The 19,126-nt window shown below is 38.8% G+C and overlaps 1 protein-coding gene and 2 pseudogenes across 1 annotated transcript; all 3 read left to right on the top strand.

Moving 5' to 3' along the window:
- The first annotated feature begins 1,685 nt into the window (after window positions 1-1,685).
- On the top strand, window positions 1,686-4,134 carry LOC140937921 (uncharacterized). Its single transcript, XM_073387487.1, has 5 exons — window positions 1,686-1,896; window positions 2,004-2,201; window positions 2,444-2,588; window positions 2,851-3,176; window positions 3,673-4,134. Exons 1-5 carry the CDS (start codon window positions 1,686-1,688, stop codon window positions 3,921-3,923), a joined length of 1,131 nt encoding a protein of 376 aa, XP_073243588.1. The 3' UTR covers window positions 3,924-4,134.
- Window positions 4,135-11,699: 7,565 nt separating this feature from the next.
- On the top strand, window positions 11,700-16,250 carry LOC140937920 (uncharacterized; annotated as a pseudogene).
- A 390-nt stretch (window positions 16,251-16,640) lies between these two features.
- LOC140937919 (uncharacterized) lies at window positions 16,641-17,831 on the top strand (annotated as a pseudogene).
- Window positions 17,832-19,126: the final 1,295 nt, after the last annotated feature.

Genomic DNA, 19,126 nt, shown 5'->3' with positions numbered 1-19,126 from the left:
CACAGTAGAGTTCTCTATTTCCATTGGGCCGAGCAGTGGCTTGCAATACTTCATCAGCACTCAAAACATTCTTGCAGCCCTCTCTGACACATCTTGCAGGCAAACACCAACTTTTATCAGGGTCCCAGAACCAAGCCAGTTCTGCAAATCTAGATCCATCCCAGACCTCCTTCTTGATCTTCCAGCCATCATCATTTCCATTTATCCAGTGTTCCTTCTCTGACCAGTGAGCTGTCATCTTTGAACACATGTCTGGGTCCTCTGTCCACTGCTTAACTTTGCTGTGCAATCCAAGGTAATAATACTTAATAGTTCCTACTTCTCCACAGAAACGACACTTTTCAGATGCAGACTGCATGATGTCCCAGTGCTGCTTATGTGTCGCATTCAAACAAATGAAGTATTCATGAGCGTCCTCATAGCCTACATCCTTGAGATATTTTTTGGCTTCTTCCCAGTCCTTGGGCCAGGAACATTTCATTGGGTGATCGTTTTCATCAATACCTCTCCCTCTGCAATACATACGGCGTGCAAAGCATAGCAGGTCTACAATTGTGGCTAAAGAAGCACCTGTTTTTGTGCTCAGTTCAATGGTTTCAAAAATACTCTTCACAATCGCATACTTTAAGTTCTGTTCTTCAGTGCTGGCAACTGTTACATTGCTTTCCTCAAAATCATTGCATTCATCACTGATATTTTCATTTGCAGAGCAACTTGGAGACACAGCCGAATGGATTTGAGAATCAGGAGATTCAATATATTCGAAACTGTCAGTCACATCTTCATCTTCTAATTCTTCATCAGTGGCAAATATTCCAATGGATGGATCTATAGCTACCAAAAAGAAGCCAAAGAAATACACTAGCTTACTCGCATTAAAAAAATAACGTTTTTAACTTGCAATAGGCACAGAAATAATGCAGATGAATTCACTTAAGCATTATAAGCTTAGAAATATGCTTGACGAAATAAAGAAATATGAGATTAAGCTAGCTCAGTTAATTGTTTATTAAGTTACGCTTATTTATTTATAATTTTTGTTCCCATCCCTCTCCCCATCTCGTCTCCCATTTTACTTTTGTCTTTCTATTGACTTTTTGATTTCGCAAAGTGTAACATTTAAAATATTTTGTTTTTTTCCCGCCCTTTCCCCTGTAACTTTTGTTTTCTATTGATTATTGATTTTGTAAAGTGTTGTAATATTTAACTGAGACGAGCATTTGTAAAGTGTAATATTCAAAGGACTAACATTAATAATAATAATAATAATAATAATAAAGACTGGTCTTTTGGATGGTTTGCAATAAACTTTTCAAAGCACGATATATTAAGACTTTATTTATAGATAACTTACCTGGCAAATTGACTGCATTGGCAGCTTCAAACTTTCTCTCAAATTCTAAGTGGGATAATTGAGTCCGGTAATTCACAGGTTTTCCATTGCAGGAAGTGCAGGTACAGTGAACATGTACTGTTTTTTTAGCAGAACAAAAACAGAGAGACGATGGCCGTTTTGTTGAGGTTTCACTCCCGTCTCTCTCCGCCATGTTTCCAGCTTCTAATACATGCCGGCCAGCGGTGGCATATTCAAGTGACACAACATGCACATTGTATAAACGCCCAATCCAGATCATCCAATCAGGCTACAGAGAAGTGGCGGGATTGCGAGGAGTGTTCATTTCAACATGGCTTCTCAACGGGGAAGGTTGTATCGGTCGCAGATGCCACCACAACGTCGTAGAAGCGAGGAGAGTGGTGATTTGGATTCTTCAGGAGATACGTTGTCGGTGGACGAGGAGAGCCCCGTTGAAACGCAATCAGATGTGTTGCCTGTTTCGTTAAAGCGTTCGAAAAGTGTGCTCGTTCCAAAGCGGGAGTCAAATGACAATGCAAAAGGTAAGTCTTAAGTTCCCGCCAAAACCGATGTAAGCCTTAAGCTAACATTAACGTCGAACGTGAACTGTTTGTATAATAAGACAGGTTCTTTTTCTTTTATTCATTAGATTGGGATGTTCAAGAAGTCAAGGAATGGGCAAAATCCATGTTTAACGAAGAGGTTGCTGCAAACTTTGAAAGAGAGGAAATAGACGGGACTACATTGCAATCGGAAAGAATTAAGACGGATGAATCTATGAACAGTTTAGGTCTAACCACAATAGGAAAGAAAAACAAGTTTGTCGTGGCAGTCCAAACCCTTTTCGGTAAATATTTCTGAGAGAAAAAATTATTATATATTTCCATGTGTCTTGTGTTGATGAAGCACCCAGTGCCCATTGTCCCGTTTAGTGCCAGATTATTCTAACTTGTTATTTAAGTACTCTAAAGAGAAGTGGTTGTTAATATATAGAAAAAGTACTTGAGCTTGTGTATATCAACACTGAACTAAAAAGGTCTGTGTATTGAGGATGTAATAGCTACTGATTTTGTGCTGTATATTTTCCAGGAAAAGCTCTCATGGAGCCACACCGGACTTCAACCAAGAGATCTAGATTGGAGCCTCTTACATGCTATGACGAGATTGACAGAATTTTGACAAACAGAGAAAACGATGAATTATCCTCAATGGATCGTAGCATCTACAATACTAAGTAAGTAATATATAGCTACTTTTGACTACAGCCAAGTACCAGTGACTTTTTATTTTCAGTACAAATAAACTTGAGCCTCCCCTCCACCAGCCATTATTTACAAATTCACAACTTCCGGACTCATGTTTCTCCCTTCATGTGTCCATGAAAATCATGTTTGGTCAAACCCTTGGTCTGTACACTGTATTTATGTTACAATGTGGTTTCTTACTTAAAACAAAAATGCTCAAGTTTTGATGGATTGTTGACTTTTAATACTCAGGAAGAAGAGGATCATTGCATTCACCAAAACAGTATGGCCTGAGGATGAACCAGCACCCTGGTTTAGAGGGAACACAGAAAGTACTAAAAAGCTCTTGGAAATAGTTGAACAACTTAGTGAAGATGACACGTACACATTTCTTAAAGCAGGATTAGGCCGGAAGGCTATTGAAGAAATTATCAGAAAACACATGCAAGAAAGGAGGCGAAAGGAAAATAATCCTCTTAATGATTCAGACAACTCAAGTGGCAGTCAAGATAGCAAGTTGTCATCAGCATCAGCAAGAAATGAGAAAGTTAAAAACTATGAATCTTATTTCAATGATGGTTAGTATGATTTTTTGCTTTATATATTTTTGCAAACAATAACGAATGATAGAGGAAAGATATAGCAAAATTTTACCACTACAACAACGCGTGCATCAGTTGTTTAAAAGTTGGATCACTCTATCCAGTGGACAAGACTTAGTGTTAGGAAGACCATACAACTTGTTAACACATGGGGCCTGGTTCATGAACTGTCTTAAAATGTATTTTCTCATGCAACATAAGCAAATTAGGGGTTTAATCTAACACTAACAGTGTTTCTTGTTAAAAATTGATGCTGTTTGAAATTCTTATTGAAGCTAGCCTTTGCTTTCTTAATGAGAATGGGAAAAATGATTGGTTTTATTGGATTCTTCTCATTTCCTACTAACACTATGAGTGGTCTACCCCCCAAAATTTCAATAACAATAATAATAATGACAACAAAACAGTTTGCTCAGCATGTCAATAAGTTTGAAATATGAAATTCATTATGGTGTCTTCTCTCCCTTTCCAGGATTGACATTGATGTCCTCCACAGCCGTAATACTCGCGTGGCTGGACAAACCTGCCATCAGTGATGTCACACTACAAGCCCTAAAGGAAGAGGCCAAGCAATTAGGCCTCAACCTTTTGCGTAATAAAGACAAAAACACCCACATTAAGGCAGTCGGTTCAACTTTGTTGAAAAAAGGGAAAGTTACCATTTCTGAGTCAGTAGATTTACAAAAAATATCTACAGACGATGTAAAGCTTACAAAGATTTAGAGCTAAACAAAAATGGAGTGCATTAGAAGTTGTGTTTTATTAAGAAGGTAACAGAAGCAAGAAACGTAAACATGCCTTTTAGTAGTCGTCACTATGAACTTCAACCTTTTAGAAGTTGAAAACTGTGTTTTTACAGTATTAAGTACTTCACATAAAATGCATGTTAATATACATGTATATTTTCAATTTTGTACATGCATGTCACAGTTACAAATTGTCTTGCTATTAAGTATCATTTTGTGAATAAAGGTCTTCTGGTCAGTTGAACCAATGAGATCTCGTATGTTGTAATATTTGGATATTTCATAGCATAAACATAGGGAAAAAACCTGAAAGGGTTTATTTACCATGAATGTTTGGATAAAACATTGTAGCTTTATTTTTATTTTATTTTTTTTAAGTATGGGGATGTCTTGGATTATTTTACCAATTCAACTCTGGGTTAGTCATTTTCCATGAATGGAGATTTTATTAATCCAACCCTGGGTTAGTCATTTTCCATGAATGGAGATTTTATTAATCCAACCCTGGGTTAGTCATTTTCCATGAATGGAGATTTTATTAATCCAACCCTGGGTAAGTCATTTTCCACAAACTGTATTTCAGAAATACAGGACTGGATAGTTAATATTTCCTGACTTGGATTTCACATTATCCTGACTGTTTTCTTTGGAATCACACTCTGGTTTTTGCTGTTACCAAATCCACATTTTGCTGAACCCAAAGATGGTTAACTCCTGGTTAACTTGAAAACCATTGCTGGAATTATCGTATTCCAACACTGGTAAAATTAAATTTCCAGATTAGGTAATTGCCTAAACCTGAGTGCAGCATTTGACACGATTGACCACCAAGTGTTGTTGAATCGCCTGTGCGTGACGTATGGAATTACAGGTACCGCTCTTAAATGGTTTCACTCGTATTTATCAAACAGGAAACAGCGAATCCTGATTAACGGGAGCTATTCGAGTGACTTTGATCTGCCTCAAGGGGTACCTCAAGGATCATGTCTTGGTCCCTTGCTCTTCACGTTGTACGCAAGTAAGCTCTTCGATGTTGTTGAATCCCATCTCCCTAACGTTCACGCATACGCTGATGATACGCAGCTCTATATCTCATTTAAGCCGGATGGTTCTGCTACTGAGACGGATGCTGTTGACGCTCTACAAGCTTGCATCAGGGACATAAGAACCTGGATGGTCCAAGACAAACTTCGGCTGAACGATGCTAAGACCGAGTTTCTTATTATAGGTACACGCGCACAGTTAAATAAGGTTATGATAAGTGACTTGCAAGTAGGTGAGGTAAAGGTTTCTGCGGTTTACTCTGTTAGAAACCTGGTGCTTGGTTTGATGCAAACATGAATATGACCACACATATTAACAGCATATGTCAGAATATTTATTACCATCTACATAACATCCGGCGTATTAGAAAGTATTTATCATATGATAATAGGAAGTCCATTGTACAGGCTATTATAATGTCACGATTAGACTATTGTAACGGTCTATTACATGGTACGCCCGCTGTTCATCTTGGTAAGCTGCAACGCCTGCAGAACGCGGCAGCTCGGCTGGTATGTACTATATCTAGGTATGATCCTATCACACCATCCCTGATCAACCTGCACTGGCTTCCGGTTACCCACAGAATAGAATTCAAGATAGCAATGCTAGTTCACAAATGTATCTACGGCGTCGCACCACAATATCTTTTAGACTTGATAAAAATCAAAGAGAGCTCGCGGTATCAGTTGAGATCATACCGGGGCATACTCCTAATGGACAATACCTATAGAACAAAAAAGACACTCGGGGATAGGGCGTTTGAAAATGCTGCGCCCAAAGTATGGAATCGACTCCCTCTAGAAATTAGACAATGTCAATCATTGAACATTTTTAAAGTTTTACTAAAGACACATCTTTTTAAATTAGCTTTTTATTAGTTCTTTTATTAACTCATATTTTACTTTTATTGTTTTCCGAAAATTGTAAATTATTATTATTATTATCATTATTTGGACTAGCCATTTATTACTTTAAGATTTTAGTGTTGTAATGCGCACTCGATCATATCTTTATCGCATGCTAGACTGCGCAATATAAGAAATAAACATTATTATTATTATTATTATTATTATTGCAAGAACCAACCTGGGTTTTTCTCCATAACCAACCCTGGAAAAATTGCAATTTAACCAATCCTGGATTTTAGGTGAAATCCAGGAAAAAACCAAGTAAAATCACCATTGGATTTTTGTTTTTTTTTCCAGTGATTTTTGTCTTCTTGACTGAGGAATACAAAAAGAAGACTCTGCCTTTATCGGGGCAAGCCTTCGAAGTCGCCGAAGCACGACATTCTGGACTACAATTTGTCTTCAATTCGAATGAAACTTAATAAATAGCCTTGGCTTATTGCGCTATAACACACACCATCAAAAAATGCCATTAATATTCTTGTACCGTTGATAATACTGAAGAAATAAGGCAAATAAAACTTACACAAGTTACGTTTTCCGAATTCCTCACTACAGATATTTACAAAGACATCTGGCATAAGCATCAGCAAGGGTGTATTGTCTACGAGTTTACAGATGAAGCATACCAGGTGTTCAGAACCCTTGATTTTGAAGTCACGCAAACCATGAATGAAGCATGGGAGACTGGTGAAGCTGAATTCAGTGTCAGCAAAGACATAAATTATTTCCTGAGGTAAAATTCGTTTTACCGACTACAACGAGTTAAAAAAAACTAAAGAGAAGAATGGATCTACGGCCAAAGCCTTGTACCTCTTATTAAACGATCGTACAAGTAGATTTTAATTCCCCCCTTTTTATTGTACTTATTGCCTTATTTTTTCATTCATCTTAATTGACAAAGGATTTTTTTCATGTCGTAGATTCTGCATAAACCTGTGGCAAAAGAATTACTTGACAATAAATCGATGGAGGATATAATAATTCCCCTAAAAGTGGGGAAGGAGACCGCTAGTGGGGCGTTGGCGCTGGTGCAATATTCCCGCGCACAAAAACAGGTGTTTCAAAAGGTACTTTAATTGCACAGAACTTTTTGCCATTATTAAGAGGCCAAGATCAATAACATTTTTCCGTTTCTTTTGCTTGTTAGAATGAGGGCTATGAAATTCGAAAGAGTTGAATATACCACAAACTGGGCCAAACTTTCATACGCAAATATACGCAAATGTTTGTCTTTTCTCGTTATAGAATGGGTCCGCCAACTACACTCGCGAACCTTGTGTTTATCAGGAGGGGTCTTGATTACTTCCTCTTTTTAGAAAAGGCGTCTTAATGATAATTATGATGACAATGCTGATCGTACGACGTACTAAGGGACGTACTCAATGACGTAAGGTCTAATAAAACCTAGATAGTTTTTTTTTACGGTATGCAAATATAAACAGTTGTATGTTTTTAATATTTTCTTGATTATAATTGTTTTCTCAGTTTATCAAATCCTCGAGTGAGAAGCTGGCTGGTTCCTCCACTTTGGACAGCACAAAAGCAGAGGAAGTCCTATGTGAACTGGGAAACAAATTAATGGCAAAGTGCAGAGGATTACCAAAGGAAGAGGTAATCATGTTAACTCCACATACTATTGGTCCTTTTCAATAGTTCAAAATTCTGCTGCGAATTCAATAAACCCATGGCCTGAAACCCAAGATTCTTGCTCGGGGCTGAAGAGTAGTGGGGAGGAGGGCTGGGAGATAGTAGCCAACGGTTGAACTTTTGGGATAGTACGTAAATTTGTTCTATAGAGTAATGGAATGACTAATTAGTCCTGAACGAGTGCCGTCAAAGTATTTCGCGGATCGATAAAAGATATCTATGAAGTCACCATTTCTGGTATCTTAAAGGTTGAAGGGATGATTGGCAAAAATATCGAGGTAGGTGATTCGTCTACGCTGGGGTGAATCATATTAATGAGGCGAGAAAAATCGTCAGTTATACCCACTCGATTTGTTTAGATAAAGGTTCAAAAGTTTTGTTTTTCTTTTTATAGTAGCCAGGCCTCGAACCCGGTTTACTGTTCAATAATTTTCGTCAACCAGTCCTTAGCACTTGTGATTACATTACTGCCCTTTCCTCATGTTTGACATCGATACCACAAACCCGTGATTTAGCCTTTATCATTATGGTCCTGATTTTGTTAAATGCTAATTACTTCCCTTCCATTTCAACAGATAGACACCTTTATGCGCCCTATGACGACAGAGGGGAGGCAGACCGTGATAATGGGGGAGGAAAATTTCCCGCTTGACATTAGCGAGCGAGAAACCTTACACGCGATCATTAAGAAACATCCTGAGTTGGGGAAGACGAGTCAGAAGCGGCGGATTGGGGGAAAGATGGAGAGTTGCATCTGCATCTATTTCTCGTCTTTCCCCTCTGAAGTTCGGACCCAAATTCAACAAGGTGAGTCTCAAAGTGAATTGCATGAAAAGAAGAGTTCTTGCAGCAGTCGTGATCCGTTAAGTGGTATTTTTTGCTGGTCTTGCTATGATTTTAGGCAGTAGTTTGGGAATTTCCTCGTGGCAAAACGTGTGAAATCTACAGTAAAGCTACGGCGTCTTCTGCTGTCAGTACTACAGACGTCAATTGTGAAACACTTTGACACCATGCATAGAGTGGTAAAAGTGCTTGTGGGAGAAAATGGCTAACGAAACATAAGTATTGACTTACCTGACTAATACTTACTGAATAATTCATTATGCAATTTTAAGTCTAGGGTGAACCAATAATGTTTAGATATATAAATTTTTCATAAAAGTCGATAGTTTTCCCATGCAGAACAGCCCGTGAGCATCAACCCTAGGCAGAGTATCGCTTGATACACAGGAGACAAGACTATAAATGCATTTTCCCCAAGGTTGAGACAAGTAATTAGTACATCACTGCAAACATGCATTAAAACAAAAATATGACCAGTAAACGAGAAGTCCTAGATGTACCTCTGTGTCTTACTAGAAAAAATTTTCCGTCATTAGTTATCCTAACATATATCAATCTCTCGCATTTCATTCTCTTATATCTAGTGTTACAGATCACCGGATCGACTTCAGAGAACCACCCCTCCTGTGACAATTCTGCCGAAGACAACCAAAGAAACCGATCGACTTCAGAGAACCAACCCCCATCTGACAATTCTGCCGCAGACAACCCAAGAAACAGATCGACTTCAGAGAACCAACCCCCATCTGACAATTCTGCCGCAGACAACCAAAGAAACCGATCTACGCCAGGGAACCTTGCCAAAGACGACAATTCCGCCGCAGACCATGCATTTGAGGTAAGCAGTTGGGTGGTCCCTGTTGTTGAAGATGAAACGGATGACGACTTACTTCTTTCCGCGGAGTGCTGTTCTACATCAGTCGATGTGGAAGAAATACAGGTGGAACCGGTATACAAAACAGGCAAAAGAAAGAACACAAAGAAAATGGAGGAGGTGCAATCTGAGAGAAGAAGTAAGCGGAAGAGAGGAGCAAAGAGATTTTAAGATGTCAGAAAATCATTGTCATCATCAGACATCAGCGTTGTCAGCATCAGACATCATAATTTAATTCAATGCAATGTGAACAGAACAGATTAATCAGTTTCCTTTAATTTGATTCGTTGACGAGTTTTTTAACCTCTCACTTCACGAGGAAAAGATTTAATTTTGTTCGGGCAACCTCCAAATAGTTGAGCCATTCTTGAACAGAAGCAAGAAGATGAGACCTCCAGACCAATTTACTATGCTAGTCGAAAGTTGAGCAAAGTTGAGCAAAGATATTCCCAGTTTGAAAGAGAGGCACCAGCCGTCAGATGGGCATGTCAGAAGTTCTACTTGTACCTCTATGGAATTAAGTTTGAGATATGCACAGACCACAACCCCTTGGTCACAGTGCTCGGCAGTCAGTTCAAGCCCCCATCTGGTAGGATAGAAAGGTGGCTCCAGTACCTGAAGCAGTTCCAGTATGAGTTGACACATATACGAGGCACAGATAATGCCGCTGATGTGCTTAGCCGCCTCCCTGTGGGCCACGCCCAAGAAAAAGACACTGTAAAAACAGAAGATTTTGCGTACAGTGTGGTGACTAAAGCAATGCCAGCCGCCTCAACGCCCAAACAAGTGGAGACTGCTTCAGCAGAAGACCCCACACTTCAGCCCGTCCACCAGGCTGTGATAACAGGTAATTGGAGCAAGTTGTCAGGCACCTCTTATAAAGCAGTGAAAGATGAATTATGGCTGGTTGGGCAAGTGGTAATGAGAGAAAATCGTGTCGTGATGCCTGAGAGCTTATTGAAGAGGACCATTACCCTGGCTCATGAGGGCCACCTGGGTATGGTAAGGACCAAGGCCAGTCTGAGAGAAAGAGTGTGGTGGCCACAAATTGACAAGCAGGTCGAAGAAACGATCCGTGCATGCCACCCGTGTCAGTTTGTCGGACCCAGAGCCAAACCTGAGCCCATCAGATCAAGCCGGTTGCCTGACGGTCCCCGGCAAGAGATCTCAATTGACCTTTTTGAGATATCAAACGGAGAACACCTCCTGGTGGTGGTAGATTATTCTTATTGGATAGAAGCTATACTACTGAAGAAAACAGATGCCAACCATGTAGTAAGAAGCTTGGAAGCCATCTTTGCAACACATGGTCTTCCCCAAACCATTCGTAGTGACAATGGGCTTCCGTTTGCGTCAAAGGAATTCGAGGAGTTCTTAGAGTATCTAGGGATCGAGCACAAAAAGGGTGTACCATACTGGCCCCAGAGCAATGGAGAAGTGGAGCGTTGCAATGAAACCCTTCTCAAGATTGTGCGAATCGCACGCCTTGAAGGAAAAGATTGGCGGAAATCTCTTCAAAACTTCCAGTTCCAGTTAAGAGTAACCCCGCACACTGTTACTGCTGTCTCTCCTGCTCTATTACTTATCGGGAGAAAACTGCGAGACAACCTACCGCAAGTTAAAATTCTTGAAGACCGACCCCCTGAGCCCTTTTGGCAACAGAAGCTGAGAGAGAGATGCTCGTGCCAAACTGCGACAGAAAGAACACGCAGACAAGACGAGGGCTGCCAAGTACAGCAACATAGAAGAGGGTGACAAAGTGTTATTGAATCAAACCCGTAAAAGCAAGCTTTCACCCATCTACGAGGCTGAACCTTACGTAGTCACTCATAAGGAAAGGAATGCTGTAATTCTGCAAGACGTCAATGGCAATAGCAAGATGCGCAACATCGCCCACATGAAAAACTTCAATGAACCTGGGGAAGCTAAACAGGATCAGTTGCCACCACAGCCAACACCCTTGATAGAAAAACAGCCTGTTCAAATTGCAGAGGGTCCGCCAACCCAACCGTGTGATCCCCCAGTAGCCCTTTGTCGAGTGATTCACATACCCCGCGACCCGTGCGCACTAGGCAAGCGCTAGCCTGGATGCAAGACTGTGTTTGTGACTTTGTATATGTAGTTTAGGTTATGTTAACGAGAGACAAGAGACTGTTTTTGACACCTTTTTCAAAATTTATTGTATTAGTTTTGGTTAGTCATTTTATATACCTAGTTTAGGTGCCAGCTCTTTTGTAATAAGGGGGAGATGTAGTGTACCGGAAGTCGTTCTACCTGCTGCAGGATTATTATGGGATGTAATACTGTATTAATTAGGACGGCATGTAGTAGAACACGAGGATAAAATATGTATGTAGTGTGTAAGTCGGATTAAAAGCGTGTTGAGTTGTGGACTTGTGCGATATTCTAAGACGATACCACTACAAAAGCTACATGGCCTAGTAGAGAACCAATCCATTAAGTGAATTCAAAATTCAGCTACTAGCAACAATGGCTTTTCCCACTCTCTTCCCTGATGCTATTGGAGATCCAACCAATACTGCCACAATGCGAGTTGTAACCCTAGGTGATAAAGTAAAGCACTTGATAAAGTTTGCTGAAAACATCAATGGCGAATGGGTGTACAGATTTGCGCGTCATCCACGATTTGCTTACTGGGCATTTAATATGATCCAAAGGCGCAGACTTCTTAGTCAGGGTAGTGTATTTCTTAAGCAACATCCAGGTGAGGCCCAGCTAACTGTAGAACAACTCAAACAAATGCTTACTTCTAATAGCTATTCTTCACTAAGCTGATGTATTATGCCAAAAATATAACTGGTAGCAGTGCTTGTTGGCATAAATCAAAAGAAGACCTAAAGGCTACAACAACTCAAAAGGGACCACCCGCAATATTTTTTACTTTATCATGTGCAGAATATCACTGGCCAGAGTTTCACAACTTGTTAAAAAAGAGTAGCAATGAAAAACTGACTCCAGCCGATAGGTAACAACCTGTTTTGGACAAACCACATCTCTTAGATCGGCTGCTTTCTGAAAGAACAGATCGTTTTGTTAAGGATTGGTTGAAGGATTCATTGCAGGCTTCCTGGCATTGGTATTGGTACGAATATGGAGTCCAAAGGGGTTCTATCCATTGTCATGGAGTTGCTAAGTTGAAAAATGACCCAGGATTATGTTCCCTCACAGAGAAGGCCCTTAAGGGATACTTGGCTTCAAAATATAGATATGGAAAAACAAAATATGCTGTCTAAAGAACAGATTGTAAATATTGATAATGAAATACATGAAGCCAAGGAAGCTGAGTTAATTAATTGTTTGAAAATATGTTGACTTTTTGTTGACAACCTGGAATCCTTGCTCTCCTGATGATGGATGATCAAAACCAGAAATTCACCCATGTCAAAAATCACATCTTTCATTAAAAGCAAATGAAATGGAAGATGATTATGTACATTTGTTAAATTCAGTGGAGAGACATACTACAGGTAGTACTAAATATTGTCTTCCACAAGATGACAAATCTGAATTACATTGTAGGTTCAACTTTCCTTATGACAACCATGCTGAAACAAGACTTGAATTTGAACTAATCAACACAAAAACTGGCGACATAAAATATAAAGCTGTCATTGTCACAACACGGAATGATTCTAGATTGAATCGTCATCAGCCATTACGGCTTCAAGGGTGGAGAACAAATTGCAATATTCAAATTGTTATATATTATCATGCTTGTCTGGAATTAAGTATACATCAAAAGCTGAAAAAGCATCTTCTGTAGTCAAAAATGCTTTCACTGATACTTCTGATACTCCTGGTGCCCTTAAGTAAGTTATGCCGAAAACTGTTGGTCAAAGAGACTACTCTATTCAAGAGGTCATGCATCATTTACTGTCAAAATTTTTAAGTGCTTCTAATGAGGTTATCGCTACATCACTTGATTGACCGAGAAGAGTCCAACTTGGAGCAAACCACCAAATTTGTACAGTTCCTTCAATAGTTGATATCTATGCTGAACGTCATAACTATCTCAAGGTAGATCCACAATTATTAGAGACGTACAATTTTTGTCAGTTTGCATCAAAATTTATTTTAAAGGTTCAAAACTTCACCAAAGAGGAAAAACTGTAATTGTGAAAACCTACCCTAATTATTCATCCAATCCAAAAAATGAAGACTATGGTTTATTTCGTAAACATCAGTTGCTTAAATACAAACCCTGGCAATGTACACCAGATGATGCTTGGGATAGCCTTGAACAATCTGATGAGACATACACAGGGTTTTCAAATTTAGCCGGCGCCCGGCGCAAGTCACCGGCTACTTCAAGCATTTGCGCCGGGTACTTTTTGTATTCCAAATCTACACAATTCTGTTTCACCAAACTAATCGTGATCTGATCTTTTTGAGGAAATAAATAAACGCCAACTGCTGAAAATAATTAATAAACAGTATGGCTTCTGATCTTCGAAGCGAGAGCTTTTTTTGGTGGGAAAGTCTGCTCGTGTGCACGGACTCTCATTTGAACGTGTATGTATCGGCGCGGCAGCAGATTTGTTCTCACTCGAAAGTTGCAACATGAAGCGGAGGCAGCAAACGATGTTGTCTTTTCTGTCAACTGCGGAGAAGTCCCGAAGAGAAACAGGTAACAATAATTTTAGGAATAAGAGTTAACAAATATTACGTGTTGTTCCAGTTCTGAAAGTGATGATAAAACAATATGCTGAGGCTGAAATGACCAGTATCCGTAGCTGTAGCGGCATCCACGTGGTGAATGCGAAGGCAGTCTTTCTCGTGAAATGTTCCTCATTATGGTCTTGACTGCACCAAATGTATTTTCAAGAAAAGACTGAAGGAGGTTTAAACAAAAAAAGCCTTCAACAGCGCAAGTGTTGAGAAAAACTGCGAATCGAAGTAGAAACGAAACGAGACCGCTGACTTTGTTGTGATAATACTTCATGTATGTAAAAGGAAATATAGCAACGGAAGCCACTTTATGGCAATATTTCGTTATTCCGTTGATTCATTTGCAGCTCTTTTTTATTAAGAAAACAAAAACGATATTGAGCTGGAACTGCAGGAAAATGCATTTTGGGGGTCAAAACTACATAAATGTTCTCTCTAAATGAGTAAACGTTACCTCTGAAGAAGGGGCGGGGTTGCTCCTCCCACTCCACAAGGCTGCCGATAGTGCTCCGGCTACTTTGCAATTTCCTCCTGCTACTTTTTTTCAATTTGAAAACCCTGCATACACGACATGTTGGAAACAATTCTTATCAACAGATACTGCAAAAGCCTTAGTCCTTGATTGGGAAACCAAACTGCAAGCTGTAAACAGCTACATCTACATAACACCCTCAGACAATGATTCTCTTGAAGAAGATAACAATGCAGACAATAAAAGAGAGGAGTGGATGCTCATGGCAGAGTTAAATATTCAAACAAATGATTTTTATGAGCAATCCACACTTGTACAACAGGCATCAGGTATATCAACATTTCACAACAAAGGAAATCAATGCAATGCCTTCGTGGATAAACAGAGACAAAAAACAGAAGTAGTTCTCACTCTTTACGCTCAACAAGAATTGTAGATACTTCAACTTTTAGTGAAATGCAGCGAGCAGCTTATGATATTGGTTTCAATCATTTTAGTAGCGTTGAACAACAAAATCCTTTACGTCTTCTTATTATGGGCATAGCAGGAACAGGAAAAAGTTATGTAATTGATTCCATAAGGAATTTGCTACAGACAAAATGTAGGGTCTTAGCTTACACAGGAAAAGCATCTTTCAATGTTAATGAAGTCACCCTACATTCATTGCTTAAATTACCTCTTGGCACAAAGAGAAACTGTGATTTAAAAGGGATACCTTTGCAAGTGCTTCAAACTAATCTCGAGAATGTTCAGTACTTAACAATTGATGAATACTCTTTTGTTGGCCAGAGTTTGTTAGGATGGATTGATAGTCATTGTAGACAGGCTACTGGACGGACAGACACCACTTTTGATGGTATTTCTATTCTTCTTGTGGGTGACATAGCTCAGTTACCACCTACAGGTGATAAACCACTTTATCATTCTCTGTCAAAACCAGAAAAACAAATGCAAGGTCTTCTGCTGTGTCATGAGTTCAAGAAAGTTGTTAAATTGACTGCTAATCAGAGAGTTCAAGGAAGTGATATTGAGCAATCCAATTTTGCAGGACGCTATTGACCTGAGCTCGTTATGGCGACTCAACTATTTCAGACTGGCAGTCATTAATTTTTTCGAACTCCAGATAAGGTGAATAATGTTAATGATTTCAGACAACATTCAGTAAGACTTTGTTACCACATAGAAAAAGTTGCAGAATTAAACATGAGTAACCTTAAAAGTTTGAATCAACCGATAGCCACGACTAAGGCACGTCACTCTCTTGGTGCACAAACTCTTAGTGCTGATCACATGGGGGGCCTCGAGCCTGTTAGTCACTTGTCAAAAGGTACAAAAGTCATGTTAACTATGAATCTCTGGACTGATGTTGGTCTTTGCAATGGAGCTATAGGGACAGTACTTGACTTTGTTTATGTTGGGGGTTAGCAACCTCCATGTCTTCCTATATGTGTACTGGTTCAGTTTGATGAGGAATGCAAAGGACCTTCAGTTTCTTCTATGTTTCAACTATGTGTTCCAATTTGTCCCATTACCCAAGTTTCTGGAAGCTTAGGACAAAGATATGAAAGACAGCAATTGCCATTAAGATTAGCCTGGGCAATGAAAATTCTTAAATGCCAAGGTCTAACCCTCAGTAAAGCTTGGATTGATTTAGGGTCATCAGAGAGAACTCTTGGAATTACATATGTTGCTTTAGGTAGGCTGAAGAAAATTCAAGATCTCATTATTGAACTAGTGACACTACAAAGATTGCACGCTGTGAAAAAGTTGACTAAGTTTAAAACTAGTACTACACTGCTCATAAAATGTTCCTTTCGTTAGAGATCAAAATAAAAAGATTTTGATCTCCTGTCCCTGTAGTAACTGGTGGCAAATAATGTGGGCAAACCTTTCAAATATCATCTTTTTTTTTTTGGAGAACAACAAATGCTTTGCGCTAAGAAATAAAGCCTCAATAGTTAAAAATCCTTTTGCTATAGCGTATATATGGTTAACAGATATTTTTGGTACGTTGTTTTCAGATGTCCAACCAACTAAGTCATGTCAACAATAAATAATTATTTTAACGTTAAAAAAAACGTTTTAACCCCACATTTAATAAAACAGGAAGCATATTCCTGTTTTCTTCAGTGCAGAGGGTGGGGGGAGGTGACATGACAGTTGCTGCAGAATTGAGTATTGAAAAATTGGAATTGTCACATTTCATTCAATTCATTACCTGAAGCAGCCCTACATAATCTTCACACTAAAGTCTACTTAAGGTTTTCTGACCATATTTGGTTTCATAAAGATGGAAAATTGTATTAACTTGTTGAACATTAATATTTCACATTTCTTATCTCACTTTAATTTTTATTTCCCCTTTCTTAGATAATCACCGTGGCTACATTCAGAATTTAAGTCCCATTAAACGCTCACAAAATCAAAATCAGTGGTTCGATTTTGACCTCCACACCAGCCCATCCAAGTTGAGAAGAGTTGTGGGATTTAATATTGCAAGCCACTCCACATTACAAAAATATGAAGCATCAAAAACAGCTGTAACTCTTCAAAACAGTAAGGAAAATGAAAATAATCAAATAATATTCAACCAACAATCCATGGTCAGGGTGGCGCCAACCTTTGACATTGATTTTGACTATCAGCCCATCCATCAATCTCAAAAGACTGCACCCTCAGCTCAGCCTGCAAAAAAGATCACACTTGAAGAGCTCCCCACACTTCCAGTCAATCAGATAGCGAACGTCACTGCTTCAATTTCACTGGGAAATGAAAATCCTAAACCAGTTCAACTGAAAACATCAAAGGAGATGACATCAGTGAAGGAAGATTGTGTTCTAGAAGATGAAACTGGAACTGCAACTATTCATGTATGTATTAACAAGATCAAAAGTGGCACCACATATGTGATTTAGAACCTTACTGTAAAACACTTCCAAGGAATCACCCATTTAGGAACAACACGTGCAACAACCTTTAAAGAGGCCGATCAGCAGCTGAAATCTCTAAATGGCCCTGTATTACTCCAAAATCCTGAGAAAGAAGCAAAAGTAGAAGGATTTACGATAATAAACAAACTAAGTATTTATATTACCTGCCAAGCATGCAAACGAAAAATTAACGAAATCTCCCAACAGAAATCACTCTTTGTAAAAACTGTGGAGTACGACAGAGGCAAGCAGAGTGAAACTACTTGTACATTTGGATGACAAAGATGTGTGGTTAACAGCATTTACAGATGTTCTGGAATCCCTATTCGCCACCCACCCGACTATCTCCCTACTAAGTGACTCGGATACCATTGAGGAACTGCTAATGGATACAAAAAACATCGAGTTCACATACAATATGAACAGAAAAGTAATCACAAGAATACCATCATCTTCACTAATTACAGGTTAAACTGATCTCATGGATAGTGTTCTTACTACAAAATTTACAAAGGATCATTTGATCAACACATTCAGTTTCGTTTTTTATTGTCTTTCATCACACTGTTGACCAAAATTAATTATAATATATTTACAATGGTTTCTTTGGTTGCGATTTTACAATAATTATCAACCATTTACACGTTCAAGTTATTAGTTGTGTTACTTGAAATATTTTTAAGCAGACAAATGCTCTAATATGTTTATGTTCAGAAAGATGTAATTACATATGACCCCATCCTTTATGTGGAACAAGGGAATAGATCTCCTTATGCCTAAAAAAGAAACCTTTCCCATCTAAATGACAACCACCATTTTATAACAACAAAAAATGTTGTCTCCCCACCTTCCTGCAACGTTGGCTTTACTTCATATATAGCACAGTGTAAATATGACCTAATATGTGCAAATATTTGTTTTAAAAAACATTATGTCACACTTGTAAAATTGAGATTCAAATGTATTCAACATTAATCAATAAATGGTTCAGATTTTCAAAAAAGAAACGTTTCTTACTGATACCTCCCTCTGCGAAGGTGATTTTATTCTTTCAAAAAGATACTTCATGACATTTCAAACTTTTATATAGCGCTTCGTAAAGCAACAAAAATACGAGAGCCAAGTCTTCTCCGGAACCTTGATACATTCATAACACCTTTTCAAGTACATGATTTTTGCACTGGGAGAAGACCTGAGAAACTCCCAAATGGAAAACATGCATTTTTTGGCTCGTTGGGACTCTATCGATAGGTATACTTAGTTTAAAACTAACTGGAAACTACTGGCATAATTCTAACCATCCTGTCCCAAAAAAACTTGTGTTTGTCATGATTTCAAAGCGGAAAAAACCAATAATATTGTTTGTGACTGTAATTTAAACTCATTTTCAGAGTCTTTGTTATTATATTGACTCAGACTAAAACTTAGTGACAATATAATTAATTAGACAGTGAATCGTGATAGGTGATTTGATTAGATGATTCCAATAATGTGTATATGTTGCTATGTTCAAAGAATCTTTTGCCACGTAGTAGAGTCCACTGCTAGTTTTCAAAGTCCATGTCTTAATACGTACATTTCTTGATTTCATCAAGGACTCCAGAGGTATCTTTTCTAAATTCCCTGCGTTGTATTACTGTCTCACGTCACAAGGTTCTCCCGACCTGCTGCAGCTCCATGAGGACAAGTCCATACCGAAAAGCAAACTACATGATACCTTCAAGGGTGAGGTTGGACTTGACTTTGGAGGACCCACGATGGATTTGT

This window comes from Porites lutea, chromosome 5 (genome assembly GCF_958299795.1).
Source record: "Porites lutea chromosome 5, jaPorLute2.1, whole genome shotgun sequence".
Classification (NCBI taxonomy): domain Eukaryota; kingdom Metazoa; phylum Cnidaria; class Anthozoa; order Scleractinia; family Poritidae; genus Porites; species Porites lutea.
The sequence above is the reverse complement of the archived record's forward strand: the minus strand, read 5'-3'. Positions and strand labels throughout refer to the sequence as shown.